General features: G+C 47.9%; 1 protein-coding gene across 1 annotated transcript in view; it reads left to right on the forward strand.

Annotated features, from left to right (window-relative positions):
* PCSK6 (proprotein convertase subtilisin/kexin type 6) overlaps positions 1 to 25,725 on the forward strand; it is a 297,468-nt gene that overhangs the window by 196,885 nt on the left and 74,858 nt on the right. Inside the window, exons 12-13 of the mRNA XM_004372641.1 lie at positions 6,970 to 7,158; positions 11,039 to 11,175. Of these exons, the coding sequence (XP_004372698.1) occupies positions 6,970 to 7,158; positions 11,039 to 11,175 (326 nt within the window). The remainder of the gene's footprint in view (positions 1 to 6,969; positions 7,159 to 11,038; positions 11,176 to 25,725) is intronic.

The raw sequence follows: 25,725 nt of genomic DNA on the forward strand, positions 1-25,725 counted from the left end.
GTGTGGAATCCAAGCAGCCAGCGCTTCCCGGTCAAGAGACTGTGGCCGCGGGAAGCAGAGGAACAAACGAACAAAAGCCCCGGGATCCCACCATCGTGGTAGCCCAGACCGGGAAGCAGTTGCACACTCAAATGGAGCTCGGCAGCCCCTCAGGAAGAAGCAAAGATGGCGCACGGAGCCAGGCACTCGATCGAAAGGAGGGAGAGGCAGCGAGGGGCAAGCAAGAAATCAAAAGAAGCAGGAAAAAAAAAATAAAGCAACACCAGCAGCCAACAAATGACACTCAGAGAGCCAGCTAGTGCGGGCTGGTGTTTCTGGACAAGAGACTGTGTCTGCGGGAAGCAAAGGAGGCCGAGTGTGGGTGAAGAAGGGTGGAGAGTGGGAAGGCGTGTATCACAAATTGCCGGCACTCTGCATCCCCTCAGGAAGAAGCAAAGGTGGCGCACGGAGCCAGGCACTTGAGTGAAAGGAGGGGGAGGTGGCGAGAGGCAAGTGAGAAATCAAAAGAAGCAGGAAAAAAAAGCAACACTAGCAGCCAACAAATCACACCCAGAGAGCCGCCCGCTGGGGTGTGTGGAAGCCAAGCAGCCAGCGCTTCCCAGTCAAGAGACCGTGGCTGTGGGAAGCAGAGGAGGCCGAACCAGGGCGAAGAGGGGTGGGGGGTGGGAAAGCGCACACCGCAAATTACCGGTTATTTTGTCTCCCGCTGGACGCTCCGTGAGGCTGCTTTCTCGTACCCCCATTTGCTGGTCTCCGAGAGGAGTCCAAGATGGTGGATCCGTGCTGCGTTAGCCGGAAGGGGACCTCTGCATGAATCTCTCCTCACTCTCCATTCTCTTGTCAGTTTTCTCACTCCATTTGGTGCTTGACTGAGTTCTTTATCTCTTCATTTGATGTTTTAGGGTTTCAGGATTGTTGTATTCTCTGTTTGGCTTAGTTTTTCGGATCTTTGCTGTGGAGGGACAGCGTGGTGCTTCTGCCTAGAGCGCCATTTTGCTGGAAACTTATTTTATTTTTTTAAAGGAAATTTAAAAGTTCCCTGATTTGGAATTGTTAGGTTACATGTTCAGCAGGAACACCAGAAATAAAATGTGTGGCGGGTAAACTGCATATGAGAAGGGTAACAACTAGCAACTCACTGCCATAGCTGCCCAGGACTTCCCACTCTCCCCTAGAACTTCCAGAAATGGGGAGGCCTGGTTGGCTTTGACCATAAAATTCCACAGTTAGAGATTTCACATAAAAACAAGTTGTTGCAGTTAGCCTTGTTCCCAGAGGCGCTTCCGGCTCTGAGCCCCTGGGTGTGGGTAATGTCTCTGCTTTGAAAACCAACCAAGCTCTTAACTCCTGAAAGCAGCACTGTATGCCACCCACACCCAGCCAGCCCCCTTCCTGGGAGACCCAGCCCAACCTCTCTTACCCTGGGGGATGAGGGGGCCTAAAGTCCCCTTAAACCAGAAAGAAACAGTTGCCTTCGAGTTGACTCGGACCCATGGCAACCCCATGTGTGTATCAGCGTAGAACTGTGCTCCATAGGATTTTTGATGGCTGATTTTTCAGAAGTAGATCACGAGGCCTTTCTTCAGAAATACCTCTAGAGATGAGTCTAGTGCATTAACTGCTTGCACCATCCAGGGACTCTGGAGTCCCTTTAACAGGAGTGAAAACATCAAAAACGAGACATTAATACTATGACACTCCCCAATGGCCAGATTGCTTTTTTAGGTGCTGACACTATGGGCTGGACACGAGAGGTGGGCAGGTGAGGGGTAGGCTTTGTTATGTTTATTTTAGCCTGTTCCTGTCCCCTTCGATCCTGCACATCCCCAGTACGATCCAGGTTTCCTCACCAGGATTCAGGGTCTGGTCCTAGAGCAGAGTGATTGCCCCCTCCCCGTTAGCATATGGCTGCAGGAGTGGGGGTGAGTGCAGTTTTTTATACTTTGTTATGACTTGTGGAAACCCTGGTGGCGTAGGGGTTAAGAGCTACAGCTGCTAACCAAAAGGTCAGCAGTTTGAATCCATCAGCTGCTCCTTGGAAACCCTACGGGGTAGTTCTGTTCTGTCCTATAGGGTCACTATGAGTTGGAATTGACTCAATGGAGACAGGTTTGGTTTGGTTTTTATTACGACTTGTTTGTATTTCAGCTTGATCTTGCTGCTCAGCCCTTGGAAAGTGTTCAGGTGTGTGTGTGTAGGGTCCTTACTGGGTCTGGGTCTTTCTGGGGGGCCCTATTTTTAAGCCTCAGGGAAGAATTAGTGGAGCCTGTTGGCTTGTTTGTTGCCCCATCTTCACCCAGAGCCTGACTGACCTTCCTCGACCCCGAGCACACACATCTTCTCCTCTGTGCTGGGGGTGGGGGAAATTTACCTGGAGATGTGGGTGGCCCCCCACAGCAGCTGAGACTCCCCAGAGCTTTCTGTTCTGTTCCACATCTGGGCGGGCCGCTGACCAGTAAACACCGACAGTGGAACTCGGGAGAAAGCAATGAGCAAAGGCAGCCTCTCTAAATCCATTTACGGTACATGCAAATCATGTTTTCAAATATTTACAAAGTCTCTGCCGGAATTACATCACTGTTTATAACTGTTTTGATTGTTTTTTATGACTCAGACCCAGTAAAGCCAAGCAGTGTAACTCCTGAGAGACACTGAGTATACTCTCCCGGCCTCCCGAGAGGGAAGCCGGGCGTAATTGGGAAAGCGCTCCCACAGTAAACCCAGCGCTGACCATGTGGTGGGGAATTATTAATGTGCTGGTGGGTGGTGGTTGTCTGCACCACAGAATGTGGTGTTTTTCAGTTTGCAGATCGTTGTAGCAAGAGCCAGGGCTCCCCAAGATGTGAGCCTGGAGCCCGGAATAGACAGGTGGCCCGAAGCAGGTGCAGGAGTAGCGTTTCCTACAGATTTTGTGTCTGTCTGGGGAGCCTGTTAGAAAATTCTAACGGAATTGACTCAAATGAGATTTTGTGCTTGTCCGCAGGTTCCATTCCATATGGTAAAACTGCACTGACTTTGTAAAAAGAACAGTCATCAGTTCCCATCACAGGGTAAGAGAGGGAGGGACCACCAGTCTTTCTCCAGGAAAATCAGAAACAGACCAGTCCCCAGTGATTCTCCAGTGATTCTTTTCCAGTTGTTAGCCTTGAGCGGTGCGTTCAGCACAAGAGGGCACACTCCGGCCCCATGCTCCTTGTCCATTCATCCCTTCCTACATCTTGAGTGGAGATACAAGTCTGTGTGAATGGTCTTGGGAATCCTTGGGTAGCACAAATGATTCACACGCTTGCCTGCTAACCAAACGGTTGGAGGTTCGAGTCCACCCAGAGGCACGTTGGAAGAAAAGCTTGGCGATCTTCTGAAAAAGCAACCATTGAAAACCGATGGAATACAGTTTTACACTGCACACATGGGGTACCATGAGTTGAAATTGACTTGACAGCACCTGGATTATGAATGCTCTTAAGAGGCAGTGGGGTGTCGAGGTTGAGGGCGTAGACCTGGAGCTAGCATGCCTATCTTCAAACCCCTCTCCCTTTTATCAGCTGTGTGACCTTGAGCACAGCACTTAACCTCTCTCAGCATCAGATGAGTTAATTCCTGAACTCTTAAACCAGTGCCCTCTCATAGTAGCTCAGGAAATGTTTGCTATTGTTATTACTCAGCACTGTGACTTATATTTTCAAGGCCAGTGCTTGAAACAAACTTGTGTTGTTAGGCGCCATGAACTAGGTTCCAACTCGTAGCAACCCTGTTTACAACAGAATGAAACACAGCCAAGCCCGCACCATGCTCAACAATGATTGTTATGCTTCAGCCCATTGTTGCAGCCACCCTGTCAATCCGTCTTGTTGAGGGTCTTCCTCTTTTTCGCTGATGCTCCACTTTACCAAGCATGACGTCCTTCTCCAGGGACTGGTCGCTCCTGATAACATGTCCAAAGTACGTGAGATGAAGTCTCACCATCCTTGCGTCTAAGGAGCATTCTGGTTGTACTTCTTTCAAGACAGATCTGTTCCTTCTTCTGGCAGTCCATGGTATATTCGATATTCTTAGCCAACACCACAATTCAAAGGCATCAATTCTTCGGTCTTTCTTATTCATCATCCAGCTTTTGCATGCGTATTAGGCAGTTGAGAACACCATGACTTAAGTCAGGCGCACCTTAGTCTTCAAGGTGACATCTTTGCTTTTCAACACTTTAAAGAGGTCTTTTGCAGCAGATTTGCCCAATGCAATGTGTCTTTTGATTTCTTGATTGCTGCTTCCATGAGTGTTGATTGTGGATCCAAGTAAAATGAAATCCTTGACAACTTCAATATTTTCTCCATTTATCGTGATGTTGCTTATTGGTCCAGCTGTGAGGATTTTTGTTTTCTTTATGTTGAGGTGTAATCCATGCTGAAGGCTGTGGTCTTTGATCTTCATCAGTAAGTGCTTCAAGTCCTCTTCACTTTCAGCAAGCAAGGTTGCATCATCTGCCTAACCCAGGTTGTTAATGAGTCTTCCTCTAATCCTGATGCCCCATTCTTCACACAGTCCAACTTCTCGGATTATTTGCTCAACATACAGATTGAATAAGTATAGTGAAAGGATACAACCCTGATGCACACAGTTCCTGACTTTAAACCACGTGGTATCCCTTTGTTCTGTTCGAACTACTGCTTCTTGGTCTAAGTACAGATTTCTCATGAGCACAATTAAGTATTCTAGAATTCTCATTCTTTGCAGTGTTATCCATAATTTGTTATGATCTACACAGATGAATCCTTTTGCCTAGTCCATAAAACACAAGTAAACATCTTTCTGGTATTCTCTGTTTTTAGCGAGGATCCATCTGACATCAGTATCCCTGTTCCAAGTCCTCTACCGAACCCAGCTTCAATTTCTGGCAATTCCGTGTTGATGTACTGCTGCAACCAATTTTGAGTGATCTTCAGCAAAATTTTATTTGTCTGATATTAATGATATTGTTCTATAATTTCCACATTTTGTTGAATCACCTTTCTTTGGAATGGGCACAAATATGGATCTCTTCCAGTCAGTTGACCGGGAAACTGTCTTCCAAATTTCTTTCTTTTTTTTTTTTTTTGTGCTTTAGATGAAGGTTTACAGAGCAAATTAGTTTCTCATTAGACAATTAATACACGTATGATTTTGTGAAATTGGTTGCCAACCCTTTGACATGTCAACAGTCTCGCCTTCTCGATCTTGGGTTCCGCATTTCCATTCATCCAGCTTTACTGTCCTCTCTTGCCTTCTCATCTCTGTCCATGCACTGGTGTGCCCGTTTTGTCTCGTATACATGGTTGAGCTACGTGTATTATTGTTTGTTTTATGGCCTGTCTAATCTTTGGCTGAAGGGTGAACCTCAGGAGTGACTTCAGTACTAAATTAAAAGGATGTCCGGGGGCCATACTCTTAGGGTTCCAAATTTCTTGACATAGCTGAGTGAGCACCTCCAGCGCCGCATCCATTTGTTGAAACATCTCAGTTGATATTCTGTCAGTTCTGGGCGCCTTGTTTTTCACCAATACCTTCAGTGCAGCTTGGACGTCTTCCTTCGGTATCATCGGTTCTTGACTATATGCTACCTCCTGAAGTGGTTGAAAGTCAACTGATTCTTTTTGGTACAGTGACTCTGTGTATTCTTTTTATTGTCTTTTGATTATTCCTGAGTCATTCAATATTTTCCCTGTAGAATCCTTCAGTATAGCAACTCGAGGCTTGAATTTTTTTCTTTAGTTCTTTCAGCTTGAGAAATGCAAAGCGTGGTCTTCTTTTTAGTTTTCTAACTCCAGGTCTTTGCACATGTCATTATAATACTTTACTTTGTCTTCTCAAGTTGCCCTTTGAAGTCTTCTGTTGAACTCTTTTACTTTATTTCTTCTGTTCACTTTAGCTACTCTACATTCAAGAGCAAGTTCCAGAGTCTCTTCTGACATCCATTTTGTTTTTTTCTTTCTTTCCTGTCTTTTTAATAACCTTTTACTTTCTTCATGTGTGATGTCCTTGATGTCATTCCACAACTCTTTTGGTCTTTGGTCATTAGCATTCAATGCGTCAAATCTATTCTTGAGATGGTCTATTCTTGAGTCATATTTTGAGTGCCTTCTAACCTGAGGGACTCATCTTCCAGCACTATACCAGTGTTCCACTGCTATTCATAAGGTTCTCACTGGCCAGTTTTTTCAGATGTATACTGCCAGGTCCTTCTTCCTAGTCTGTCTTAGTCTAGATGCTTTGCGGAAACCTGTCTACCATGGGTGACCCTGCTGGTATTTGAAATATCTGTGACATAGCTTCCAGCATCCCAGCAACATGCAAGCCACCACAGTACAACAAACTGACAGATGTGTGGGGTGAAGCAAAGTAGTGGGATTTTAAGGCTTTGCCAACCCTAGGTAATTGAGGAAATGTTCTGGCTCAGTGTTCCGTGGAAAAAGGTGACCTCCTGGGCACCACAGCCCGTGAGGGGCCCAATCCCTGGGTGCTTCAGCCTACACTGCACAAGAACCTATTCTTTAAATCTCTAGAAACAAAGTGCACAATGATGAGCAGCTTCTAGGAGTCCTGGGTGGTTCAGATGGTTCAGTGCTGAGCTACTAACCAAAAAGTTAGGGGTTTAGACCCACCCAGAGGCACCTCAGAAGACAGGCCTGGCGATCTGATTCCAAAAGGTCACAGCCATGAAAACTCTATGGAGCCCAGTTCTACTCTGCACACATGGGGCTGCCATGAGTCAGAGTCAGTATCTGGTTTTGTTTTGGTAAGTAACTTCTGGGCAGATGATAGAACTCAAATTGGATCTTCTGTGAGTGAGAAGTAAGGGGCTGGTGCTGCGTATTGGGCCTGCAGGACCCAGAGGCACATCCAGGGAAGGATGGGGGCAGGCAGCTGAACCCATTGCCACCTGCTGCATGACACAGTAACTCAGGTGCCAGCGTGTGAGCTCTCCCCTCTCCCCAGGAGCATCCCGGTGGCGCAGACACTGCGGACCACTGCCCTGACCAGCGCCTGTGCTGACCACTCGGACCAGCATGTAGTCTACCTGGAGCACGTGGTGGCCCAGATCTCCCTGTCACACCCGCGCCGAGGAGACCTTCAGATCCACCTCATCTCCCCCGCAGGAACCAGGTCCCAACTTTTGGCAAAGAGGTAACGCAGGCTGGGCCGGGAGAATGGAGCTGGGCTCTCGGGGATCTGGGGGTCTCGCTGCTTCTGCCAGCAGCTTTTTCCTGGAGACCCTTACTGGTGGACCCCACACATCTGGAACGTAGCTGCCTGGAACCTCACCTTCAGAACAGGCAGGTCCATTTGTTCTCTGGAAGACGTCAGTGTTCAGGAAGAAGCGAGGAAGGTTTTTTTATTGTTCTGTTGTTCAGTGGGGAGATTTGTTGACTTCTGAGTCTGATGTAATTGCTTTTAGATGTGCATTTAAGATAATTTTTAGTCATATTTATTTGAAATTTTAAGTGAGCCCATTTGTCATAGCATTATTTTATCTAGTGTATCTCTTGGAGCTTCTGCTGCCAAGTAGTTGATTGCACTGTAGACCCTGAAACGGGTCGGAGGCTTGGTCCCGTGGAGGACATCTGTCTGGGCGGGAGGCGGAAAAGGCCGCTCAGAGGTGGTTCTGTCCCAAATGCTTGAACCATCCCCACGTTTAGCCGAAACCATCAGAAACACACCCAGGGTTCTGCAGCTTCCCACACGATTCTGTGGAAGGCCATGGAATCATTTCTTCAGCAAACTTAGGAACAAGAGGAAATGCTTTGGTGCATTTCTATGACTTGTAAGTAAGTAGAATGAAGGGCTTTACGTGAGCTTGGAGGGGGCAGGGGTTAGCAGGGAGGGTGAAGGGAGAGCTGAGGCCGCTCTTCTCCTTCTAGCCGAGAGGCACAGAGAGAAAGAGGAAGATTTTGCAGACGAATCAGCATTTCCAGCTTCTCTTGAAAAACAAAAGAACTGGCAGCCCTGGGCCCACATCCCCTCCCCTGCCCCCACAGTCAGGGGTCATCTGAGCAGAGGGGACCAGGCCTACCCTGTCGCCGGGCTGCGGCCCCCCACCCTGGGCCCACTTACCTCTTTTCGGGCACCTGCCTGGGACTGCGACCCTTCTCTGGGCTTTAGGGAGCTAAGGCGACTCAGAAACAGTGAGGTGGAGTAAAAGGTGCCAGAATAGGCCAGGTGGGGTTGCCCCTTTTCTTACCCCTCCCCACACTTTGCATCAGGCAGAGAGATTGACTGGCAGCAGTGGAAGGGCAGACGTGGGCCATTGTCCCAAGGAGTGGGGACCCTGCCGTGCCTTCCACACACCGCCCAGCCGCCCAAGTCCCAAGGCCCGTCTTCCTTGCAGCCAGAAGGGACCTGGGCAGCAGGCAGTGACCCCAGCTCCAGGCTTCTCCTTACTGCCCCTGCGAATTGGCCCTGAGATGTGGCTTCCTGAGACCCCAGGCCTGGCCCCCCCAGCTCAGCCCCCCAGGCTCCCCTCTGGGAGGGCGCACAGGAGCAGCATGGGGCACCACCCTCCTGAAGGTCTTCTGGCCATCGGTGGATGAGCAGTGCAAGGTCTTGAAGCGGAGGTGAGCAGCTGCAGATTTAGACTGTTTTGTTCCCAGCTTTTTATTAATTGGGATTTTTAGATATTTCATATAGGAGTCTGAATTTCTAGTGTGAATTGAAAAATTAGAAGCTCTTGTGGTGCTGAGCCCTCATTTCCTGCTCGAGTGCAAGCCTAGAGCTGAGCAGAGGGGCGTCAGCTCCAGGGCACCCCACGCCCGCTGCCTGTCCTCCCACCAGCACCAAGGTGGGGACGGGGTCCATTTGTCACCTTACTGAAGTCACCCACTTACTCCAGACTGGACATACAGCTGGAGCCATCCGCATCTGTGACCTGGCTCAGAGGCCAGAGCTGAGGGCAGGCACCATGTGGTGGCCTGGGTTGACCAAGAGCCCCAGAAGCTACAAGGCTGGGTCGGCAGTGATTGAGGATGTGGGCTTTGGAGCCCAAGACTTGAGCTCACACCCACGCCCCTTCACTTCCCAGCTGGGACTGTCTTGTTACTAATCTATAAAAATAAGCAATGTAAGAACTAAATGTGATGATATAGATGAAAATGCTTGGCACAGGCCCTGGCACGGGCAGCTGGCTGCCCTTCCTGTCCTGCTTACATCTGTCAGCAAGAACATTCTGGAACCACAGCATCCTGCCCCACTCCCCTCTTCTCCCCAGTTCTCCTTGTTTTTCTTCCCTTCTAACTTCTGTCTTTCTGTCCCAGCCCAGTGTTAGAGCCCTGGTGAGGGTCGATAATGGGCCATGCCAGGCTCATTTGAACTACCTGTGTGCTATCAAGGACTGAAAAAATGCCCGGAGGCCACAGAGCGGTCCCCTGAGCCTTGGGAATTTATTGTTTCCAAGTCTGACTTTGTGATAGTATCATGGGTTTGTGTTTTAGTATCTATTGCTTTCTATTTTATTTCACCTTTTACTTAATTCTGCAGCTGTTACAGGTTGTCAGATTTTTTCACTAAGAACAACCTGACATTCCTTAAGCACCTCAGCACTTAAAAGACAGTTTGTTCTTGTTCTTTCTCTAGCGTGTGGGGTTCAATTAGGTGTCATGTGTGAACACCAGCCTTGACCTTTGCAGTTACTTAGAAAAGAGTACCGGGGTCTCCTCCCCGATTCTCCTTACGAACGAATGCTCCTTCGACAAACATTTTTAAACATCAGTCATTCAGCAAATCCCCAAGTCAGAAATTTGAGTTTTACCGCATAAAGCTTATGTATTTGAATTTGTGATGAACAGTAAAAAGCCCCTACCTCCATTTTAAAATTTTTATTCCAAAATAGAGTTGGAAAAATTAGACTATGAAGAAAGAGTAAGACAGAAGAAGCTGGAATTGTTTCTTCTAGGGAGGGTAGACTGAGAAGGTGGCCAGGTGTTGGAAGACAGAGGGTGTCATTAGTTACTTCCTGTTTCTCCTGCTACCCAACACAAGAAAATGGCCGATGCTGAAGCCCCAGGGACTTGTGGGTAGGGTCAGGAAAGACATTCCAGTCTGGAAGGACAAAGGGAGCGTCATCAGAACCTGCAGGGGGGGCTTTGCTGAAGTGGGAGGGAACCTCCTTCTCCTCCTCCACCGAAGGGCTACACCCAGGGTGCCTCCTCAAAGCTGGGTGAGCCTCCTGCAGGCACTGGAAAACAACTGCATCTGTTATCAGCTGGCTTCTCCCCCCTGAACTCCACTGTTGAAGCCTGTTAATCCCCAGAGAATAGGGGACAAAACTTGTGTATCTTATGGAGAACGTTGCACAAGCGCTGGCTCTAAGACAGATGTGAAAGTTTCATTCATTCCACAAACAAGCATTTTAAAGGCTTCATTTGTAAAGACCATTGGGTTTAAATGGGAGGGTTGAGCAGCCAACCCTGTCTGCTTCTGTGCATCCAGGCATTGGGGCTGTGAGCCTGTAAGGTCGTTCCTGGGGTAGGAGGGGACCAAGCACCCCTGGAAGATTGGGGCAGGAGGGAGAGCATTCACCTGGGACCTCGTAGACACCTGCTGGTGATGGAAAGAACACAGGGCAAGGAGTCAGAATGTCCCCAGGTGAGTTCCAGCTCAGCTGGCTACTGGCCTTTGGGCCTGCAGAAGCCACTCAACCTAGAGTCTGTGAATTGGGAAAGGAGGGCAAGGACCATCATTTACCACGTCCCTGTGTTACACTGGGCACGCGTGAGGCCTGCCTCCCTCTCAGGATGTTTGGGAGGTTCAGGGAGAAAATGGAGGTGAAGATCCGTGGTAGAAAACAAGAGTTTGAAACAATCAGCGTTTAACTGACACCTTCTCCCTTGCAGCAGCTGAAGGCCAGGTGCCCTCTTCCCCTGCTGTCTCCCACTGCCACCCTTATGGTGCACCTTGCCCATCGGTACAGTCGACTGGGGAAACTTGGATGCAGGAGAGTGGCATCCACAGCAGCCCCCGCCCTCCTCCCATTTCAGGCCCTCATTGTATGACACCACATTTCTAATTCCAGATTGTTGGATCATTCCAACGAAGGGTTTACAAACTGGGAATTCATGACCGTCCACTGCTGGGGAGAAAAGGCTGAAGGGGAATGGACCCTGGAAATCCAAGACATACCGTCCCAGGTCCGCAACCCAGAGAAGCAAGGTCAGTGACTCTCGGGAATCTCATGACAAAAATTTACCAGAGACACAGTTGTTGTTGTTGCTGTTGTTAGGTGCCATCAAGTCAGTTCCGACTCATGGTGACCCTGTGTGTACAACAGAATGAAACACTGCCCGGTCCTGCGCCATCCTCATAATCATTGCTGTGTTTGAAGCCCATTGTTGCAGCCACTGTGTCAATCCATGTCATCAAGGGTCTTCTTTTTCACTGACCCTCCACTTTACCAAGCATGATGTCCTTGTCCAGGGACTGATCCCTCCTGAAAACATGTCCAAAGTATGTAAGACATAGTCTCGCCATCCTTACTTCTAAGGAGCATTCTGGTTGTACTTCTTCCAAGACAGGTTTGTTCGTTCTTTTGGCAGTCCATGGTGTATTCAATATTCTTTGCCAACACCACAATTCAGAGGTGTCAGTTCTTCAGTCTTCCTTATTCGTTGTCCAGCTTTCACATGCGTGATGCAATTGAAAATACCATGGCTTGGGTCAGGCGCACCTTAGTCCTTGAGGTGACATCTTTGCTTTTCAACAGTTTAAAGAGGTCTTTTGCAGCAGATTTGCCCAATGGCAGCGCATCTTTTGATTTCCTGACTGCTACTTCCATGGGCGTTGATTGTGGATCCAAGTAAATGAAATTCTTAACAACTTCAGTCTTTTCTCCGTTGATCATGATGTTGTTTACTGGTCCAGTTGTGAGGATTTTTGCTTTATTTATGTTGAGGCATAATCCATACTAAAGGCTGTGATCTTTGATCTTCATCAGTAAGTGCTTCAAGCCCTCTTCACGTTCAGCAAGCAAGGTTGTGTCATCTGCCTAACACAGGTTGTTAATAAGTCTTCCTCCAATCCTGATTCCCCGTTCTTCTTCATATAAGCTTATTGGATTATTTGCTTAGCATACAGATTGAATAGGTATGGTGAAAGGATACAACCCTGATATACACCTTTCCTGACTTTAAACCCCGCAGTATCCCCTTGTTTTGTCCGAACAACTGCCTTATGAGCACAATCAAGTGTTCTGGAATTCCCATTCTTCGCAATGTTATCCATAATTTGTTATGATCCACACAGTCAAATGCCTTTGCATAGTTAATAAAACACAAGTAAACATCTTTCTGGTATTCTCTGCTTTCAGCCAGGATCCATCTGACATCAGCAATGATATCCCTGGTTCTAAGTCCTCTTCTGAATCTTGCTTAAATTTCTGGCAGTTCCCTGTTGATATACTGCTGCAACCGCTTTTGAATTATATTCAGCAAAATTTTACTTGTGTGTGATATTAATGATATTATTGGATAATTTCCACATTCGGTTGGATCACCTTTCTTGGGAATAGGCATGAGTATGGATCTCTTCCAGTCGATTGGCCAGGTAGCTGTCTTCCAGATTTCTTGGCATAAATGAGTGAGCACTTCAGCACTACATCCATTTCTTGAAACATCTCAATTGATATTCCGTCAATTCCTGGAGTCTTGTTTTTCACCAATACCAGTGCATATGAGGCGATTGAAAATACCATGGCTTGGGTCAGGAGCACCTTAGTCCTCAGAATGACATCTTTGCTCCTTAACATTTTAAAGAGGTCTTTTGAAGCAGATTTGCCCAATGCAGAGGAGCCCTGGTGGCACAGTGGTTAAGCGCTCAGCTGCAAACCGAGAAGTTGACAGTTCAAACCCACCAGCCCGCTCTGCAGGAGAAAGATGTGGCAGTCTGCGTCCGTAAAGATTGTTGTTGTTGTTGTTAGGTCCCATTGAGCCGGTTCTGACTCATAGCGACCCCATGTACAGCAGAACAAAACACTGCCCGGTCTTGTGCCGTCCTCACAATCATTGTTATTCTTGAGCCCATTGTTGCAGCCACTGTGTCAATCCATCTCGTTGAGGGTCTTCCTCTTTTTCACTGACTGTGAAGATTATGGCCTTGCAAACCCTATAGGGCAGTTCTACTCTGTCCTATATGGTCGCTGTGAGTCAGAATGGACTCTGTGGCAGTGGATTTGGTTATTTGGTTTTGAAGCAGTTGAACGTCAACTAATTATTTTTGGTACAGTGACTGTGTACTCCTTCCATCTTCTTTTGGTGCTTCCTGCATCATTGAATATTTTGCCCATAGAATCTTCACCGTTGCAACTCGAGGCTTGAATTTTTTCTTCAGTTCTTTCAGCTTGAGAAATGCCAAGCGTGTTCTTCCCCTTTGGTTTTCTAACTCCAGGTCTTTGCGTATCTCGTTATAATACTTTACTTTGTCTACGTTCAAGAGGAAGTTACAGAGTCTCTTCTGACATCCATTTTGGTATTTTCGTTCTCTTTTGTCTTTTTAGTGACCTTTTGTTTTCTTCATGTATGATGTCTTTGATATTATCCCACATGTCGCCTGATCTTCGGCCATTAGTATTCAGTGCGTCATATCTGTTCTTGAGATGGTCTCTAAATTCAGATGGGGTATACTGAAGCTCTCGTGGACTTGTTTTAATTTTCTTCAGCTTCAACTTGAACTTGCATATAAGCAATTGATGGTCTGTTCTGCAGTCGGCCCCTGGCCGTGTTCTGACTATTGAGCTTCTCCATCATTTCTTTCCACAAATGTACAGAAATACAGTAGTTAAATAAAAAATTTGGCTTTTTTTTTAATGGAGGTAAAATTCACCTACCATAAAATTCAGTATTTTAATCATTTTACAGTGTACAATCCGGGGACTTTTAGTACATTCACAGTGCCTAGCAACTGTTGCTGCTGCTATTCTAATTCTAGAACATTTCTTCATCATCCCCAAAGGGAAGCCCTGTACTCATTAGCAGTCATTCCTCATTCTTCCTTCCCCCAATCTCTGGCACCACTAATCTACTTTCTGTCTTTATGGATTTGCCTGTTCTTGACATTTCATATAAATAGAATCATATAATGTGTGGTTTTTTCTGTCTGGCTCCTTTCACTTAGCATAATGTTTTCAAGATTCATCCCTGTTACAGCCTGTATCAGTATTTCATTCTTTTTATTGCCAAATGATATTCCGTTACATAGATATACCACATTTTGTTTGCCTATTCATCAGCTGACAGATATTTGAGTTGTTTCCACTTTTTGGCTATTATGAATAATGCTGCAGTGAACATCCATGCACAATTTTTGTGTGAATGTATGTTTTCAGTTCTCTTGGGTGTGTACCTAGGAATGGAATACTGGGTCGTTTGATAATTCTATGTTTAATTTTTTGAGGAACCCTCACCAGCTTGTTAAAGCTAGAGTCTGTGGCTTTAAGGGGCCAAGGACCCTCTCCAGGGGCCACATGGTGCCGTAGTTAGGACTGTGGGCTGTGGGGCCAGACTGCTTGGGGTGGATGCTGGCTCCTACTCTTACGGACACTAATGACCTTGGGTGAGTTACTTAGCCTCTCTTGGGACCTTGTCTAGAAAATGGGGTGATCATGGTGCCCAAGTTGTAGGGTTGTTTTGGGATGGAATCAGTTCATACAGGCAGGGTGCTGAGAGTGGTCCCAGCTGACACGACTCTCGGCTGCATTCAAGGCATTCACCCCTTCTAGGAGTGCTGTCCGCACTCTGCTGCAGCATGCCCACACGATGGGCCTCTCCCACCTTACCAGCTACTCCTCCGGGTCTCCTTCACTGACCCTTTGCTCACACCCCTAATCTTGGTGAGCCTCTGTCTTTGTTCCCACCAGGTGCTCTCATCCAGCCTGGACACTGACTACCTTGTACCTGCTGGTGGTGCCCAAAGCCCACCTCTGCGTGCCTCTCATGCACCCACCCACTCCCCAGCCACCTCCTCAGCTTCTGCACCTGCTGCTTAACAGGCTTCTCGTGCTTCATGCACCTCAGACAGAACCCCCAAATGACCACTCTCCAGTTCTCCCCATTTCTGTAAATAGCCCCATTCTCCTCAGGTGACTGGCCAAAGCCCAAGAGTCAACCCTTCAGTTTTTCCCTTTCTGTCCCCCCACATCTGTCTTCAGAACGGATCTCCGTCTGTCCGCTTGTCTGCATTCCACTGCCCCAGTCATGCTGACCTCCTTTCAGTTCCTCAAGTGTGCCCTGATCTTACCCAGCCCAGGGGCTTTGCGTCTGCTGGGCCCTCCACTGGGAACGCTTCCCTCAGACTGCCTGTGGCTGCTCCTTCTCAGTATGCGGGTTTCAGCTCAAGCATCACCTCCTGGGGAGGTCTTATCTGAGCATCTGGGATGGATGTCCTACCTGCCCTTACCTCAAGTTATTTCTGTAAAAACAGGCTGGGAGTGAGAACAGGGAGGGAGAAAAGTTTGTTAAAATTCTCATTTTACTTTGGATGGATTTAGATTGTGTTTTATTCTTAACACTGATAGAGACATAAAACTCAAATATCTTTTTTATAATACAGATATAACCAAGATTCAGAACAAGATGTAGAACTTCCGAATCACTAGAGGAAAATAAGAGTAAATAAAAATTGATCAATATGCCAAAAAAGAAAAGAGCTATAGGCAAATTTAAATAGAAAACAAAACTCTTAACACAGAATCTTAAAAAACGTTAGGAAGTGGAGTGTATTAAAAGAATAATGCTCCCCTAAAAGAATGCAGCATTCGTCCACCAAGGATTTATTGAGCATCTCTAGGTTCTGAGCAGTAGCTTTGTTCTCAGTGGTGAACAAAACAGACATGAGCTTACCTTCTAGTGGGTGAGGTCAGGCATTACACAAGATCACTAAGCAGAAAGTTGGAGTATATTAGATGATAAAAAGCTGTGAGGAGAAAAATAAAGCAGAGAGGGGTGATAGGGAGTGTCAAGTGGCCATGGAAGGCCTCACAAAAGTGGCATTTGACCTCTGAAGGAGGTCGGGTTGTGACCTATGGAGACAACTGGGGAAGGACATTCCAGGAAAAGGGTTCAGCATGTGCAAAGATCCTGGGTTAGGAGCATGCCTGATATGTTCAAGGCATAGTAGAGGCCTGTGTGGCTAGAGAGAGTAGGGACGGGGAGTTGGGAGAGCAGGAGGAGATGGGGTCATAGGTCACGCTGGCTTTGTAGACCATTGCAAGCTTGGTGGTAAGCCATTAGGAGATTCTAAGCAGAGGAGAGGCACAGTCTGAACGTCCATGTTACTAGCTCACCGTGGCGGCTCAGTTAGACTAGAGTGGGGTGCAGGAAGGCAGGGAGACCAGTGGGGCAGTCGTAATAATCCAGATGAGGTGACAGTGCTGACGCTGCCCAGGGTAGTGGCAGTGGAGTTCTGCGAAGCGGTCAGATTCTGACTGTGATTTGAAAGTCGAGATGAGAGTATTTGCAAAAGGATGAAATGTGGGCTGTGAGAGAAGACATAGGCATGGATGACTCCAAGCTGGTGTCCCGAGCTGTGGAAGAATGAAGTCTCAATTTCCTAAGACTGGGAAGACGGCCGAGGGGCAGGGGCCAGAGAGAAGACCAGGAGCTCGGTTTGGGGGTTTAAGTTGAAGATGTCTGTTACAAATCCGGGCAGAGATGTGTACTTGGAGCTTGGGGAGGAGGTAGGGCTGGAAATGCACACTTACGTGTTGTCTGCCATGAGTGTAGACGACACCACCCAGGGGACGAGTGGAGATAGAAAAAGGAAAGATCAAGGATGAGGCCATGGGGAGCCCCAGTGTGTGGGCAGTGTTGGGAAACTGTGTAACAGTGATTCAACAAACGTGTAGAGACTGCTGCTGCGTGCAGGTAGTTGGTGCGCTTTGGGGTTGCAGTGGGCACAGCACAGAGTCTAATGCCGTCACCTGCATGCCTGTACCCCACCATCCCCCCTGCCCAGCCACTCACTGTCATGTCAGCTCCCTGCTTCCGGCCTGCACAGCCCTCACCAGCTCTGTCCTCATCTTCTTGAACATTGGTGTGTTCGCTGTCCGGAATCTTGTCACCTGGCTCTGCCAGGTCCCCCTGGTTCATGCCACATGCACAGTAGATATGTGGTGAATTAATGAGTACCAGCAGAAGCTTTTGTGATCACCATATGACCAGATGATCTGTGTGCTACAGAGGAAATAGACTTAGTGGACACAAGGGATGTTTCCTAAGGGTGGTCTCGAATTAAGTCCTAAAACGGGCCCATCTCCATCCATGGGCACAGCTAGAATCTGGGCCTTTGTGCTAAGATAGCTGAGACGGGAGAAGAATAAACATCTTGTGGTACCTTCTAGCTCTGAAATTCTGTGACTTAGAATTGGGGGCTGGGGATGAACTTCAGTGTGGCCACGGGGTCTGTATGCTTCTGTGGTACCTTCTGGGGTTGGCTTGCTCTCTCTGGCTTTAAGCCGTGCAGAGTTCCCACCCTGGAACGTGTTTTGCTGGAAACACCAAGTGTATTACAGCGTTAGCTCACTTGCTTTGCACAGTGAGGACAGCCCTCCTCTCCACGGCCCGCTCAGTCGCCAGCACGGCGCCCCCTTCCTGCAGGCCTGTGCGGTAGCTCGCCATCAGGCCCACCCACGTTGCCCCACATGGAAACCCATCACGGCCGCCCTTGGACTACGGTTGCAATAGTCTCCTCCACACACTCTGCCTGCGTTTCCCACATCGTTCAAGGTCAGGCTCAGGGCTTTATTGATGAATTGGCAGCCAGAGCCTCCCAGGGGGCATGGTGGCTGGTGAGTGGGGTGATGAAAGGCATCTCTGGGGTCCCCAAGGAGTCCCGAATGGGGGGAGGGTGCTAGAGCAGAGGCAGAGTGGCCCTCTCCCTGGTTGGCGTGAGTGTTGGCCTGGTGTTTGGGAGGCTGCTCTGGGGTAAGGCCTCTTCAGCTTCCATAGGAAGCACCCCCACCCCAGATGTCCCTGTGATGTCAAAACAGAAGGGAACTACGTGTCCTAACAGCCGTTTATCTGAAGAGTGTTTGTGGAAGTTATGCCACGACCAGACACCACGGAGGTGCTCGGGCCACAGAGAGCCTGAAGACATGTCCCGGCCTTTGGGAAGCTGCCAGGCTAGTCAGGAACGTTCCAGTTTTCAGGAACCTGTGGTGCCACACACAAGGCCGTGGGCCACCAAAGACCCACAGGAGTGCCCAGAACTCAGAGCTGGGAGGGACAGGGAAGGGCTTTAGGGAGGAGTCTGTTTTAAGGCCTGCCAAATTTAGAACCTCCCCTATGTCAGTTGGCTATTTTACCTTATTAGGACAGAAATTACAGGACACCAAGGGATGGAGACTGGCCAAAAGGGCATTGCTGTCCCATTAGCGTCCCTAAAATGAAAGGTCAAGGAGTGCCAACAGTTACCCGCCCTGCTCTGGCCTGCCATCCAGGGATGGGGTCCTGTGGTTGTCCCATGTGCCCGGGTGCCTGGAGTTGGCCATGCATTGGCGGTGGGGCTGCCCATGAAGCCGTGGGGCCTCCGCAGCCTGACCGGAGGCCTATTCAGGGTGAGGCTCTGCGGTGGTAACCTGCCCCAGCGCTCCTCCTCCCAGGGCCCTCCTCGCGTGCAGAGCAGAGGTGGGATACCAGGCTAGGCTGAAGGTGAGGTGGTCTTGTCCTGCAGAGGTCTTACGTCGGGTCAGGCTGCAGGAGAAGCGGGGCGTGGAGAAGTTGGGGAGACGCCCGAGAAGAACCATAGAAACACTTATAATGCCAGAAAACATGCTCCAGCAGGAGAGGTTAAAGGATGCTCTGGGGATGAGGACTGTCTTAAGAATGAAGCCACGTGGTGTCTCCACTGAAAGCTCACTCAGGCAGTGGTCACCTCATGCAGAGAGACCTGGCTCCCGGAGAGGCCCTGCTGACGCTGAAACCAAACCACCAGGAGTACGTCCGAGAGGAACACCAGGGCGGGCAGGGAGAGAGCACACTGGGGGCCACTTACATAACATGTGGATGAAGAAGCGACTGAACTCATAAAAAGTCAACACCAAACCAGTTGCCATGTAGTCGATTCTGACTCATAGCTGCCCCATGTGTGCAGAGTTGAACTGCTTCATAGGGTTTTCTAGGCTGTGACTTTGCAGAAGCAGAGCTCCAGGCCTGTCTTCTGAGGCTTCTCTGGGCGGGGTCAAACAGCCGACCTTGCAGTTAGTCGTTGAGCACTTAACTATTTGGCCACCCAGGAGCTCTGACTGCATGTACATTATTACACTATTTTGTATATGTGATATAGTTCACAATGAGGAAGAAAGAGGGAAAAGAGAAGAAAGGAGAAGGAAGAGAAAGGGAAAGCGGAAGAGAGAAAGGGAGAGAGAAGTATCCCATAACCACACAGTCTGCCTCGCAAAGCAGGCTGATCTGATGGTGTCTGTCGGGGACAGTCAGCCTGGGACAGTAACACCAGAGCCCAGGAGAAGCACAGGCCTGTGGCTGTCTTGCTGGCTTTGTGGGTACCAAGGATGTGATGTGATGCCAGCAAGATGGATGTGCTGTTTCTCTCTGGTTATCTGGTCAGGGAAGCCTCTGAAGACCAGGTCACTACCCACCTCGATTCCAGGGATCACGCGGCCCTGCTAAGCACAGCCCCCAGAAAGGCAAGGCCGTTTTCATTTCTTCACAGCGATTCCAAGAACCTGCCCTTGGATGAGGTGTCTCATTTCTGGTTGTTCATTTCAATCTCCCTCAAATTTCTGCAGCTTAATTGCTTTAAAAAAAGAAAAAGAAGAAGCTTACTTCCAATGGTGTACTGTGTAAAAATACCTTAAAATCTCAGACAGGACCAGGGTTTATTAAGTAATTAAGTGATCTGAATGATAAGCTGGCTCAAATAATACTCAATCTTCTGTGACACTGAGCTTGGTTTATGTAATTAGTTCTAAAACCACTTTTTTAAAAACTGAGTAGCGTGTTAGTCATCCGTTTTCCTCTTCAGTTCCTGGGCCAGGAAAGGTTGTGTGTTCCTCCCCAATTACACTGCTCCGAAGACAATTTGGGGATGTAACTGAGCCCAAAGCTGCCTCCCATCCATGCTGTATTCTTCCTGCATTCAGCACACCTTGGCTGCTGTGGTTAGTTGCCAACTAGCCAGCTCTGACTTATGTATAACGGAACCAAACATTGCCCGGTCCTGTGCCGTCTTTATGATTGTTGGTATGTTTGAGCCCATTGTTGCGGCTATTGTGTCAATCCATCTCATGGAGGATTTCCCACCATGATTTTCTTTTCTAGAGACTGGTCTTTCCTGATGATCTGTCCAAAGTACAAAGCACGCCTGAGTGTTGCCAGATTCGCATCTACGGAGCATTCTGGTTGTATTTCTTCTAAGACTGTTCGTTCTTCTGGCAGTCCATGGTATATTCAGTATTCTTCACCAACACCACAGTTCAGTTGCGTCAATTCTTCTGTCTTCCCTTTTCGTTGTCCAGCTTTCAAATGCATATGAGGTGTTTGAGAAGACCATAGTTTGGGTAAGGTGCACCTTAGTCATCAAAGTGACATCTTTGCTTTTTAGAACTTTAAAGAGGTCTAAGAGGTCTTCTGCAGCAGATTTGCCCGATACAGTACATCCTTTGATTCTTGACTGCTGCTTCCATGGACACTGATTCTCGATTCCAGAATGCCTTTGTTCTTGTTGTTAGTTACCATCGAGTCACTTCTGACTCATGGTGACCCCATGTGTCAGAGAGTAGAACTGTACTCTGTAGGGTTTTCAATGGCTATGACCTTTTGGAAGCAGATCACCAGACCTATCTTCCAAGGCGTCTCTGGGTGCGTTTGAATCTCTAAGCTTTTGGCTAATAGTTGAGCACTTTACCATTTGCACCACCCGGAGACTCCTTAGGCATGCCTCTACTGAAACCCCATTAGTGGCAGGTCCTGGGAACAGCAGGACAGTCGCCGCCCCACAGCCTTGCCCCACACTGGGGAAGCAGGCCTGACCCAGCCCTGCCTGTGCAGGTGTTGGGAGTGGGCTCAGGCAGGGAGTGTGGAGGCTGAGGGATGCCCAGAGAGGGCCCTGAGAGCCTCAAGGCCACCGAGCACAGTGAAACTGATGGTGGTCATGTCAGAGCTGACTGTGAAGGTCCCAGCCTGCAGAACTGCCTTTGGAAAGTTCCCATCCAGGCTCAAAGTGTTAAGTTTGGATACTGACTGCACACAGCTTCAGCTGGCTGGGCATCACACGTGCTCCATCATCCAGCAGCAGGCAGGCCTGCGGGCAGACCTCCCTGCCTCCACTTTTCCCGAATCTCCAGCATCGGGACTGGGTCTCCTCCCCTGTCAGATGGCAGTGCACACACCTTCCTGGGGAGCTTATGCAGAAGGTGATAACCCAGGTAGAGTAAATGAGGGTAGGGGCTCTCTCCTGCCCTCCCCACCATGGAGCTGGAGGGGCCTCATCCAGGGGGTCTCCAGCACTGCCCCGACAAGAGCGGTGTCAGCAGTCATGTCTGGGCACCAGGCAAAGCCCTTGCACCTGCACCAGTTACACCTGCGTCCCTGCCTAGGCCACACCCCTCGCACTGCCCCGGGCTCTCTCCTCCTGCAAGCCCCCCTGATGGACAGGATCTTCACTGACCAGCGTGAGTTGGGCAGGGGCACAGCGCGGTGCAGCACCAGGGAGGTCTTTGCTGGGTTCTTCTCTCATTTATTCAGCAACCGCTTACCTTTACTGTATCCTTGCTACCTGCCAGGTCTGCTGGGCAGGCATGGGCATCCTAGGAGTTTCCTCGTTCTTGGCCTCCATGCCCCCCTCCACCCTGAGGGCCCAGCTCTGTGCCCTGCACAAGGATTCAACCAGGGCTACCACTTCTCTCTGCAGGTCTCAAGCTTTATTGCTAAGGCACTTCCCACCTCTCCCCTGGTGAGGAGGAGGGACTGTGAGGCATCACCTTTAAATGGAAGAAAGAATCAAGCGTGCATTCCAGCCCTCTCTCTGTAATCAACACGAGGTATCTTCATGGCTCCAGCGGATTTTATTTTCCCATACTTGGTACTCAAGTAGTGTCATGGATTGAATTGTGTCGTCCAAAAATATGTGTCAACTTGGCTAGGCCATGATTCCCAGTATTGTGTGGTTGTCCTGTGTTTTGTGATCTGATATAATTGTCCTATGTGTTGTAAATCCTAATCTCTGCCTGCAGTTAATGAGGCAGGATTAGGTTATATTAAAGAGGATTAGGTTATATTTGTTATGTTAATGAGGAAGGATTACGGTGGGGGTGGGATACAACACCCAGGTCACAGCCCTGATCTGATGTAAGGGGAGTTTCTCTGGGGTGTGGCCTACATCATCTTTTATCTTATAAGAGATAAAAGGAGAGAGAAGCAAGCAGAGAGAGAGAGGGACCTCAGTACCACCAAGAAAGAAGAGCTGGGAGCAGAGCATATGCTTTGGACTTGGGGCTCCTGCCCTGAGAACCTTCTAGATCTGGGGGAAGATTGATGCCAAGACACATGGAGATCTCCAAGAAATGCCAGGCCCACAGATGCTGAAAGGAGACAAGGACCTTCCCCCAGAGCAGACAGAAAAAGCCTTCCCCTAAAGCTGGCACGCTGAATTCAGACTTCTAGCCTCCTAAACTGTGAGAGAGTACATTTCTGTTTGTTAAAGCCATCCACTTGTGGTATTTCTGTTATAGTAGCACTAGATGACTAAGACACATAGTAATAAGTAGACTGTCTGAGACAATTGATGGCATTTTTCAAAAATTCTATGTCATTTTCATGAACTGTCTGAAGTCACTTATTCTCCCTGATTAAGATTTCTCTTTATCCTCTGATCTCTCCTCTGTTTCCAGAAGAGCAGCAACCCACATGTGCCATGATTTTCTTGGTTTCAACAATAGTATTTCCAGATTCCCACAGATCTAGAGGAGAAGTAAAATTTATCATCAAAAGGACAAGAGAATAGGATGATAATTTAGAAACCAGTTGCCGCCAAGTCATCTCTGACTCGTGGCGACCCCCTCGTGTCAGAGTACAGCTGTGCTCCATAGGGTTTTCAATGGTTGGTTTTTGGAAGTAGATTGCCAGGCCTTTCTTCTGAGACACCTCTAAGTGGACTCAAACCTCCAACCTTCCATTTAGCAGCTGAGTGTGTTAACTGTTTGCACCACCCAGGGATTTGAGGATGATAATTAGTGCTTATAGAGTCTCCATCAGGCATTGGGTGTTATTTTGTTATCTCACTGTAAAAATTAGTATAGAATCGGAGTCTTAAATAGAAAAATAGATAATCATAGGGAATTAATGTTTTGATAGGTATGTGTGATCATTAGGGTTGTGTGTCAGCTTGGCTGGGACATGAATCTCAGTGGTTTGGCAGTTACGATGTAGTTTGGCAGTTGTAGGATGATGTGATCACTTCCATGAGAGATTAGATATAATGTGATCACCTCCATGATGGGATCTGCTGTGTGTAGCCAGTCAGCTGAAAGGGAGTTTCCTTGGGCGTGTGGCCTGCATCGAATATAAGTGAACATTCCAGCAAGGCTTGTGAGCCTTTGCTTGCCCTGAATCCTGCAGCTGGCCCTTGTTCATCTGACCTCCAGTTCTTGGGACTTGAGCTAGCAGCTTATCTGCAGTTTTGCCTGCCGATCTTGGGATTCATCGGTCTTCACAGTCTGTGAGCAACAGCTTGCTCTCTGACCTGCCGATCATGGGTTTGCCAGCCCCTGCGGCTATGTGAATCAGGAGAAGCCTCTATCCTGACCCACTGACCCCAGACTTGGGACGTTTCAGCCTCTACAACCATGTGAGCCATTTCTTTGATAGAAATTTCTCTCTTTGTGTATATTTATATGCTTTACTGGTTTTGCTTCTCTAAAGAGCCCAGCCTAAGATAGCATGATAATGAATCTGGGTTTATAGGGAAAAAATCATTCTTATTGATAGTGATACCTACCATAGGGTTTACAAGTGAATGATTATGTACATCTGGGATTTACTTTAAAATAGTCCAGGAGTGGGCTGGACATGGGTGCAGAGTGGGGAGGGGATAGATGAAGCAAGAGGGGTGAAATGTGGGTGACTATTGGGCCTGTGTGATGGCAATGTGATGGGGATTCAGTGTGCTGTCTTCTCTACTTTGTTTTTTTTTGAAAATTCCCAAAGCAATCAGAATGAAAGACTAATACAGAGATTTATGTTACAGAAGTAAATAAAACGATATAAAGATTTAGTTGCTTTAGAACAAAATACGCCTTAATTCTCTCTATATCTGTGAGAAAAAGTGCTCACTGTGGCGTGGAAGACTAGTCTCTCTTCTTTATATTTAGACTTTCTTGCCCCAGACAGTCAGTCTTAAATATATATGTACATACGTGAGTGGTTATGTTTGTGTGTGTGTGTTTCGTTTTTTAAATCTTTTTAAATAAGCATAGCAGAGTGGTTGAGTTCTAGAGCCAGCCTGCCACTTGCCAGCAGTGGCCCTGGACAGGTCACTTCCACTCTGAGGCTCATGTTGCTCCTCTGCATAGGGTTGTCGGGAGGATTAAAGGAAACCATTCATGTGAAGTGCTTAGCGCTGTTGTTACTAACATGATTCCTCCCAGCCATCTTGTTGTGATGTGGTTTTATTCTCATTTTATGGATGTCTTAGTCATCTAGTGCTGCTCTAACAGAAATACCACAAGTGGATGGCTTTCACAAAGAGAAATTTATTTTTTTTATTTTCTCACAGTCTAGTAGGCTAGAAGTCCAAATTCAGGGTGTCAGCTCCAGGGGAAGGCTTTGTCTCTCTGTCGGCTCTGTAGGAAGGTCCTCATCATCATCAGTTTTCCCCCAGACTAGGAGCTTCTCTGCGCAGGAACCTTGGGTCCAAAGGACATGCTCTGCTCCCGTGCTCCTTTCTTAGTGGTATGAGGTCCCTGTTTCTGCTCTCACGTCCCTTTCCTTTTATCTCTTGTAAGGTAAAAGGTAGTGCAGGCCACACCCTAGGGAAACTCCCTTTACATTGGATCAGGGATGTGACCTGGATAAGGGTGGTGTTACAATCCTACCCTAATCCTCTTTAACATAAAATTACAATCACAAAATGGAGGCTAACCACACAATTCTGGGAATCGAGGCCCAGCCAAATTGATACACACATTTTTGGAGGGATACAGTTCAAACCATGACAGTGGAAGAGGAAGCTGATTCCACACCACACCTACATTCCCCTGACTGAGCCTGCATTCAGGGTGCATCTCCTCTGACCCCAGCCCCAGGCTTACTCCATTCCGTCTCAGCGCATCCATACCAGCGGCAGAGAGCCCTGAGTTGAGTTATTCTCTTTAGTCTTGTAACCAGTGGTTTTCTTGTGTCTGACTGTGGGATATTTTTGGTTAGATTTTCTATTTAAAAGTTTGTGATCAGAAAATAAAAATCAAAGGGAATATTAAAATCTAACAGATGCCTTTGATGAGCTGAAGCATCTGTTATGTCCTAGGGTCAGGACTGTTAGGAAGCGCTGTGCCTGAGACACCGGCTCTCACCTGGATGAGATTCAAAGAGAGCAGATCAACAGGTGTGGGTGTGCTCCTTCATGCTTTTAACCCACCCGGGCCGTTAACACACAGTGGACACTTACAATGGATATTTATTGGTTTTTGTTTTTTTTTTTTCTTCAATTCCACTGGGTTTTTTTTTTAATTATTGTACTTCAGATGAAGGTTTATAG

The sequence above is a fragment of the Trichechus manatus genome, unplaced genomic scaffold, assembly GCF_000243295.1.
Source record: "Trichechus manatus latirostris isolate Lorelei unplaced genomic scaffold, TriManLat1.0 scaffold00019, whole genome shotgun sequence".
NCBI lineage: Eukaryota > Metazoa > Chordata > Mammalia > Sirenia > Trichechidae > Trichechus > Trichechus manatus.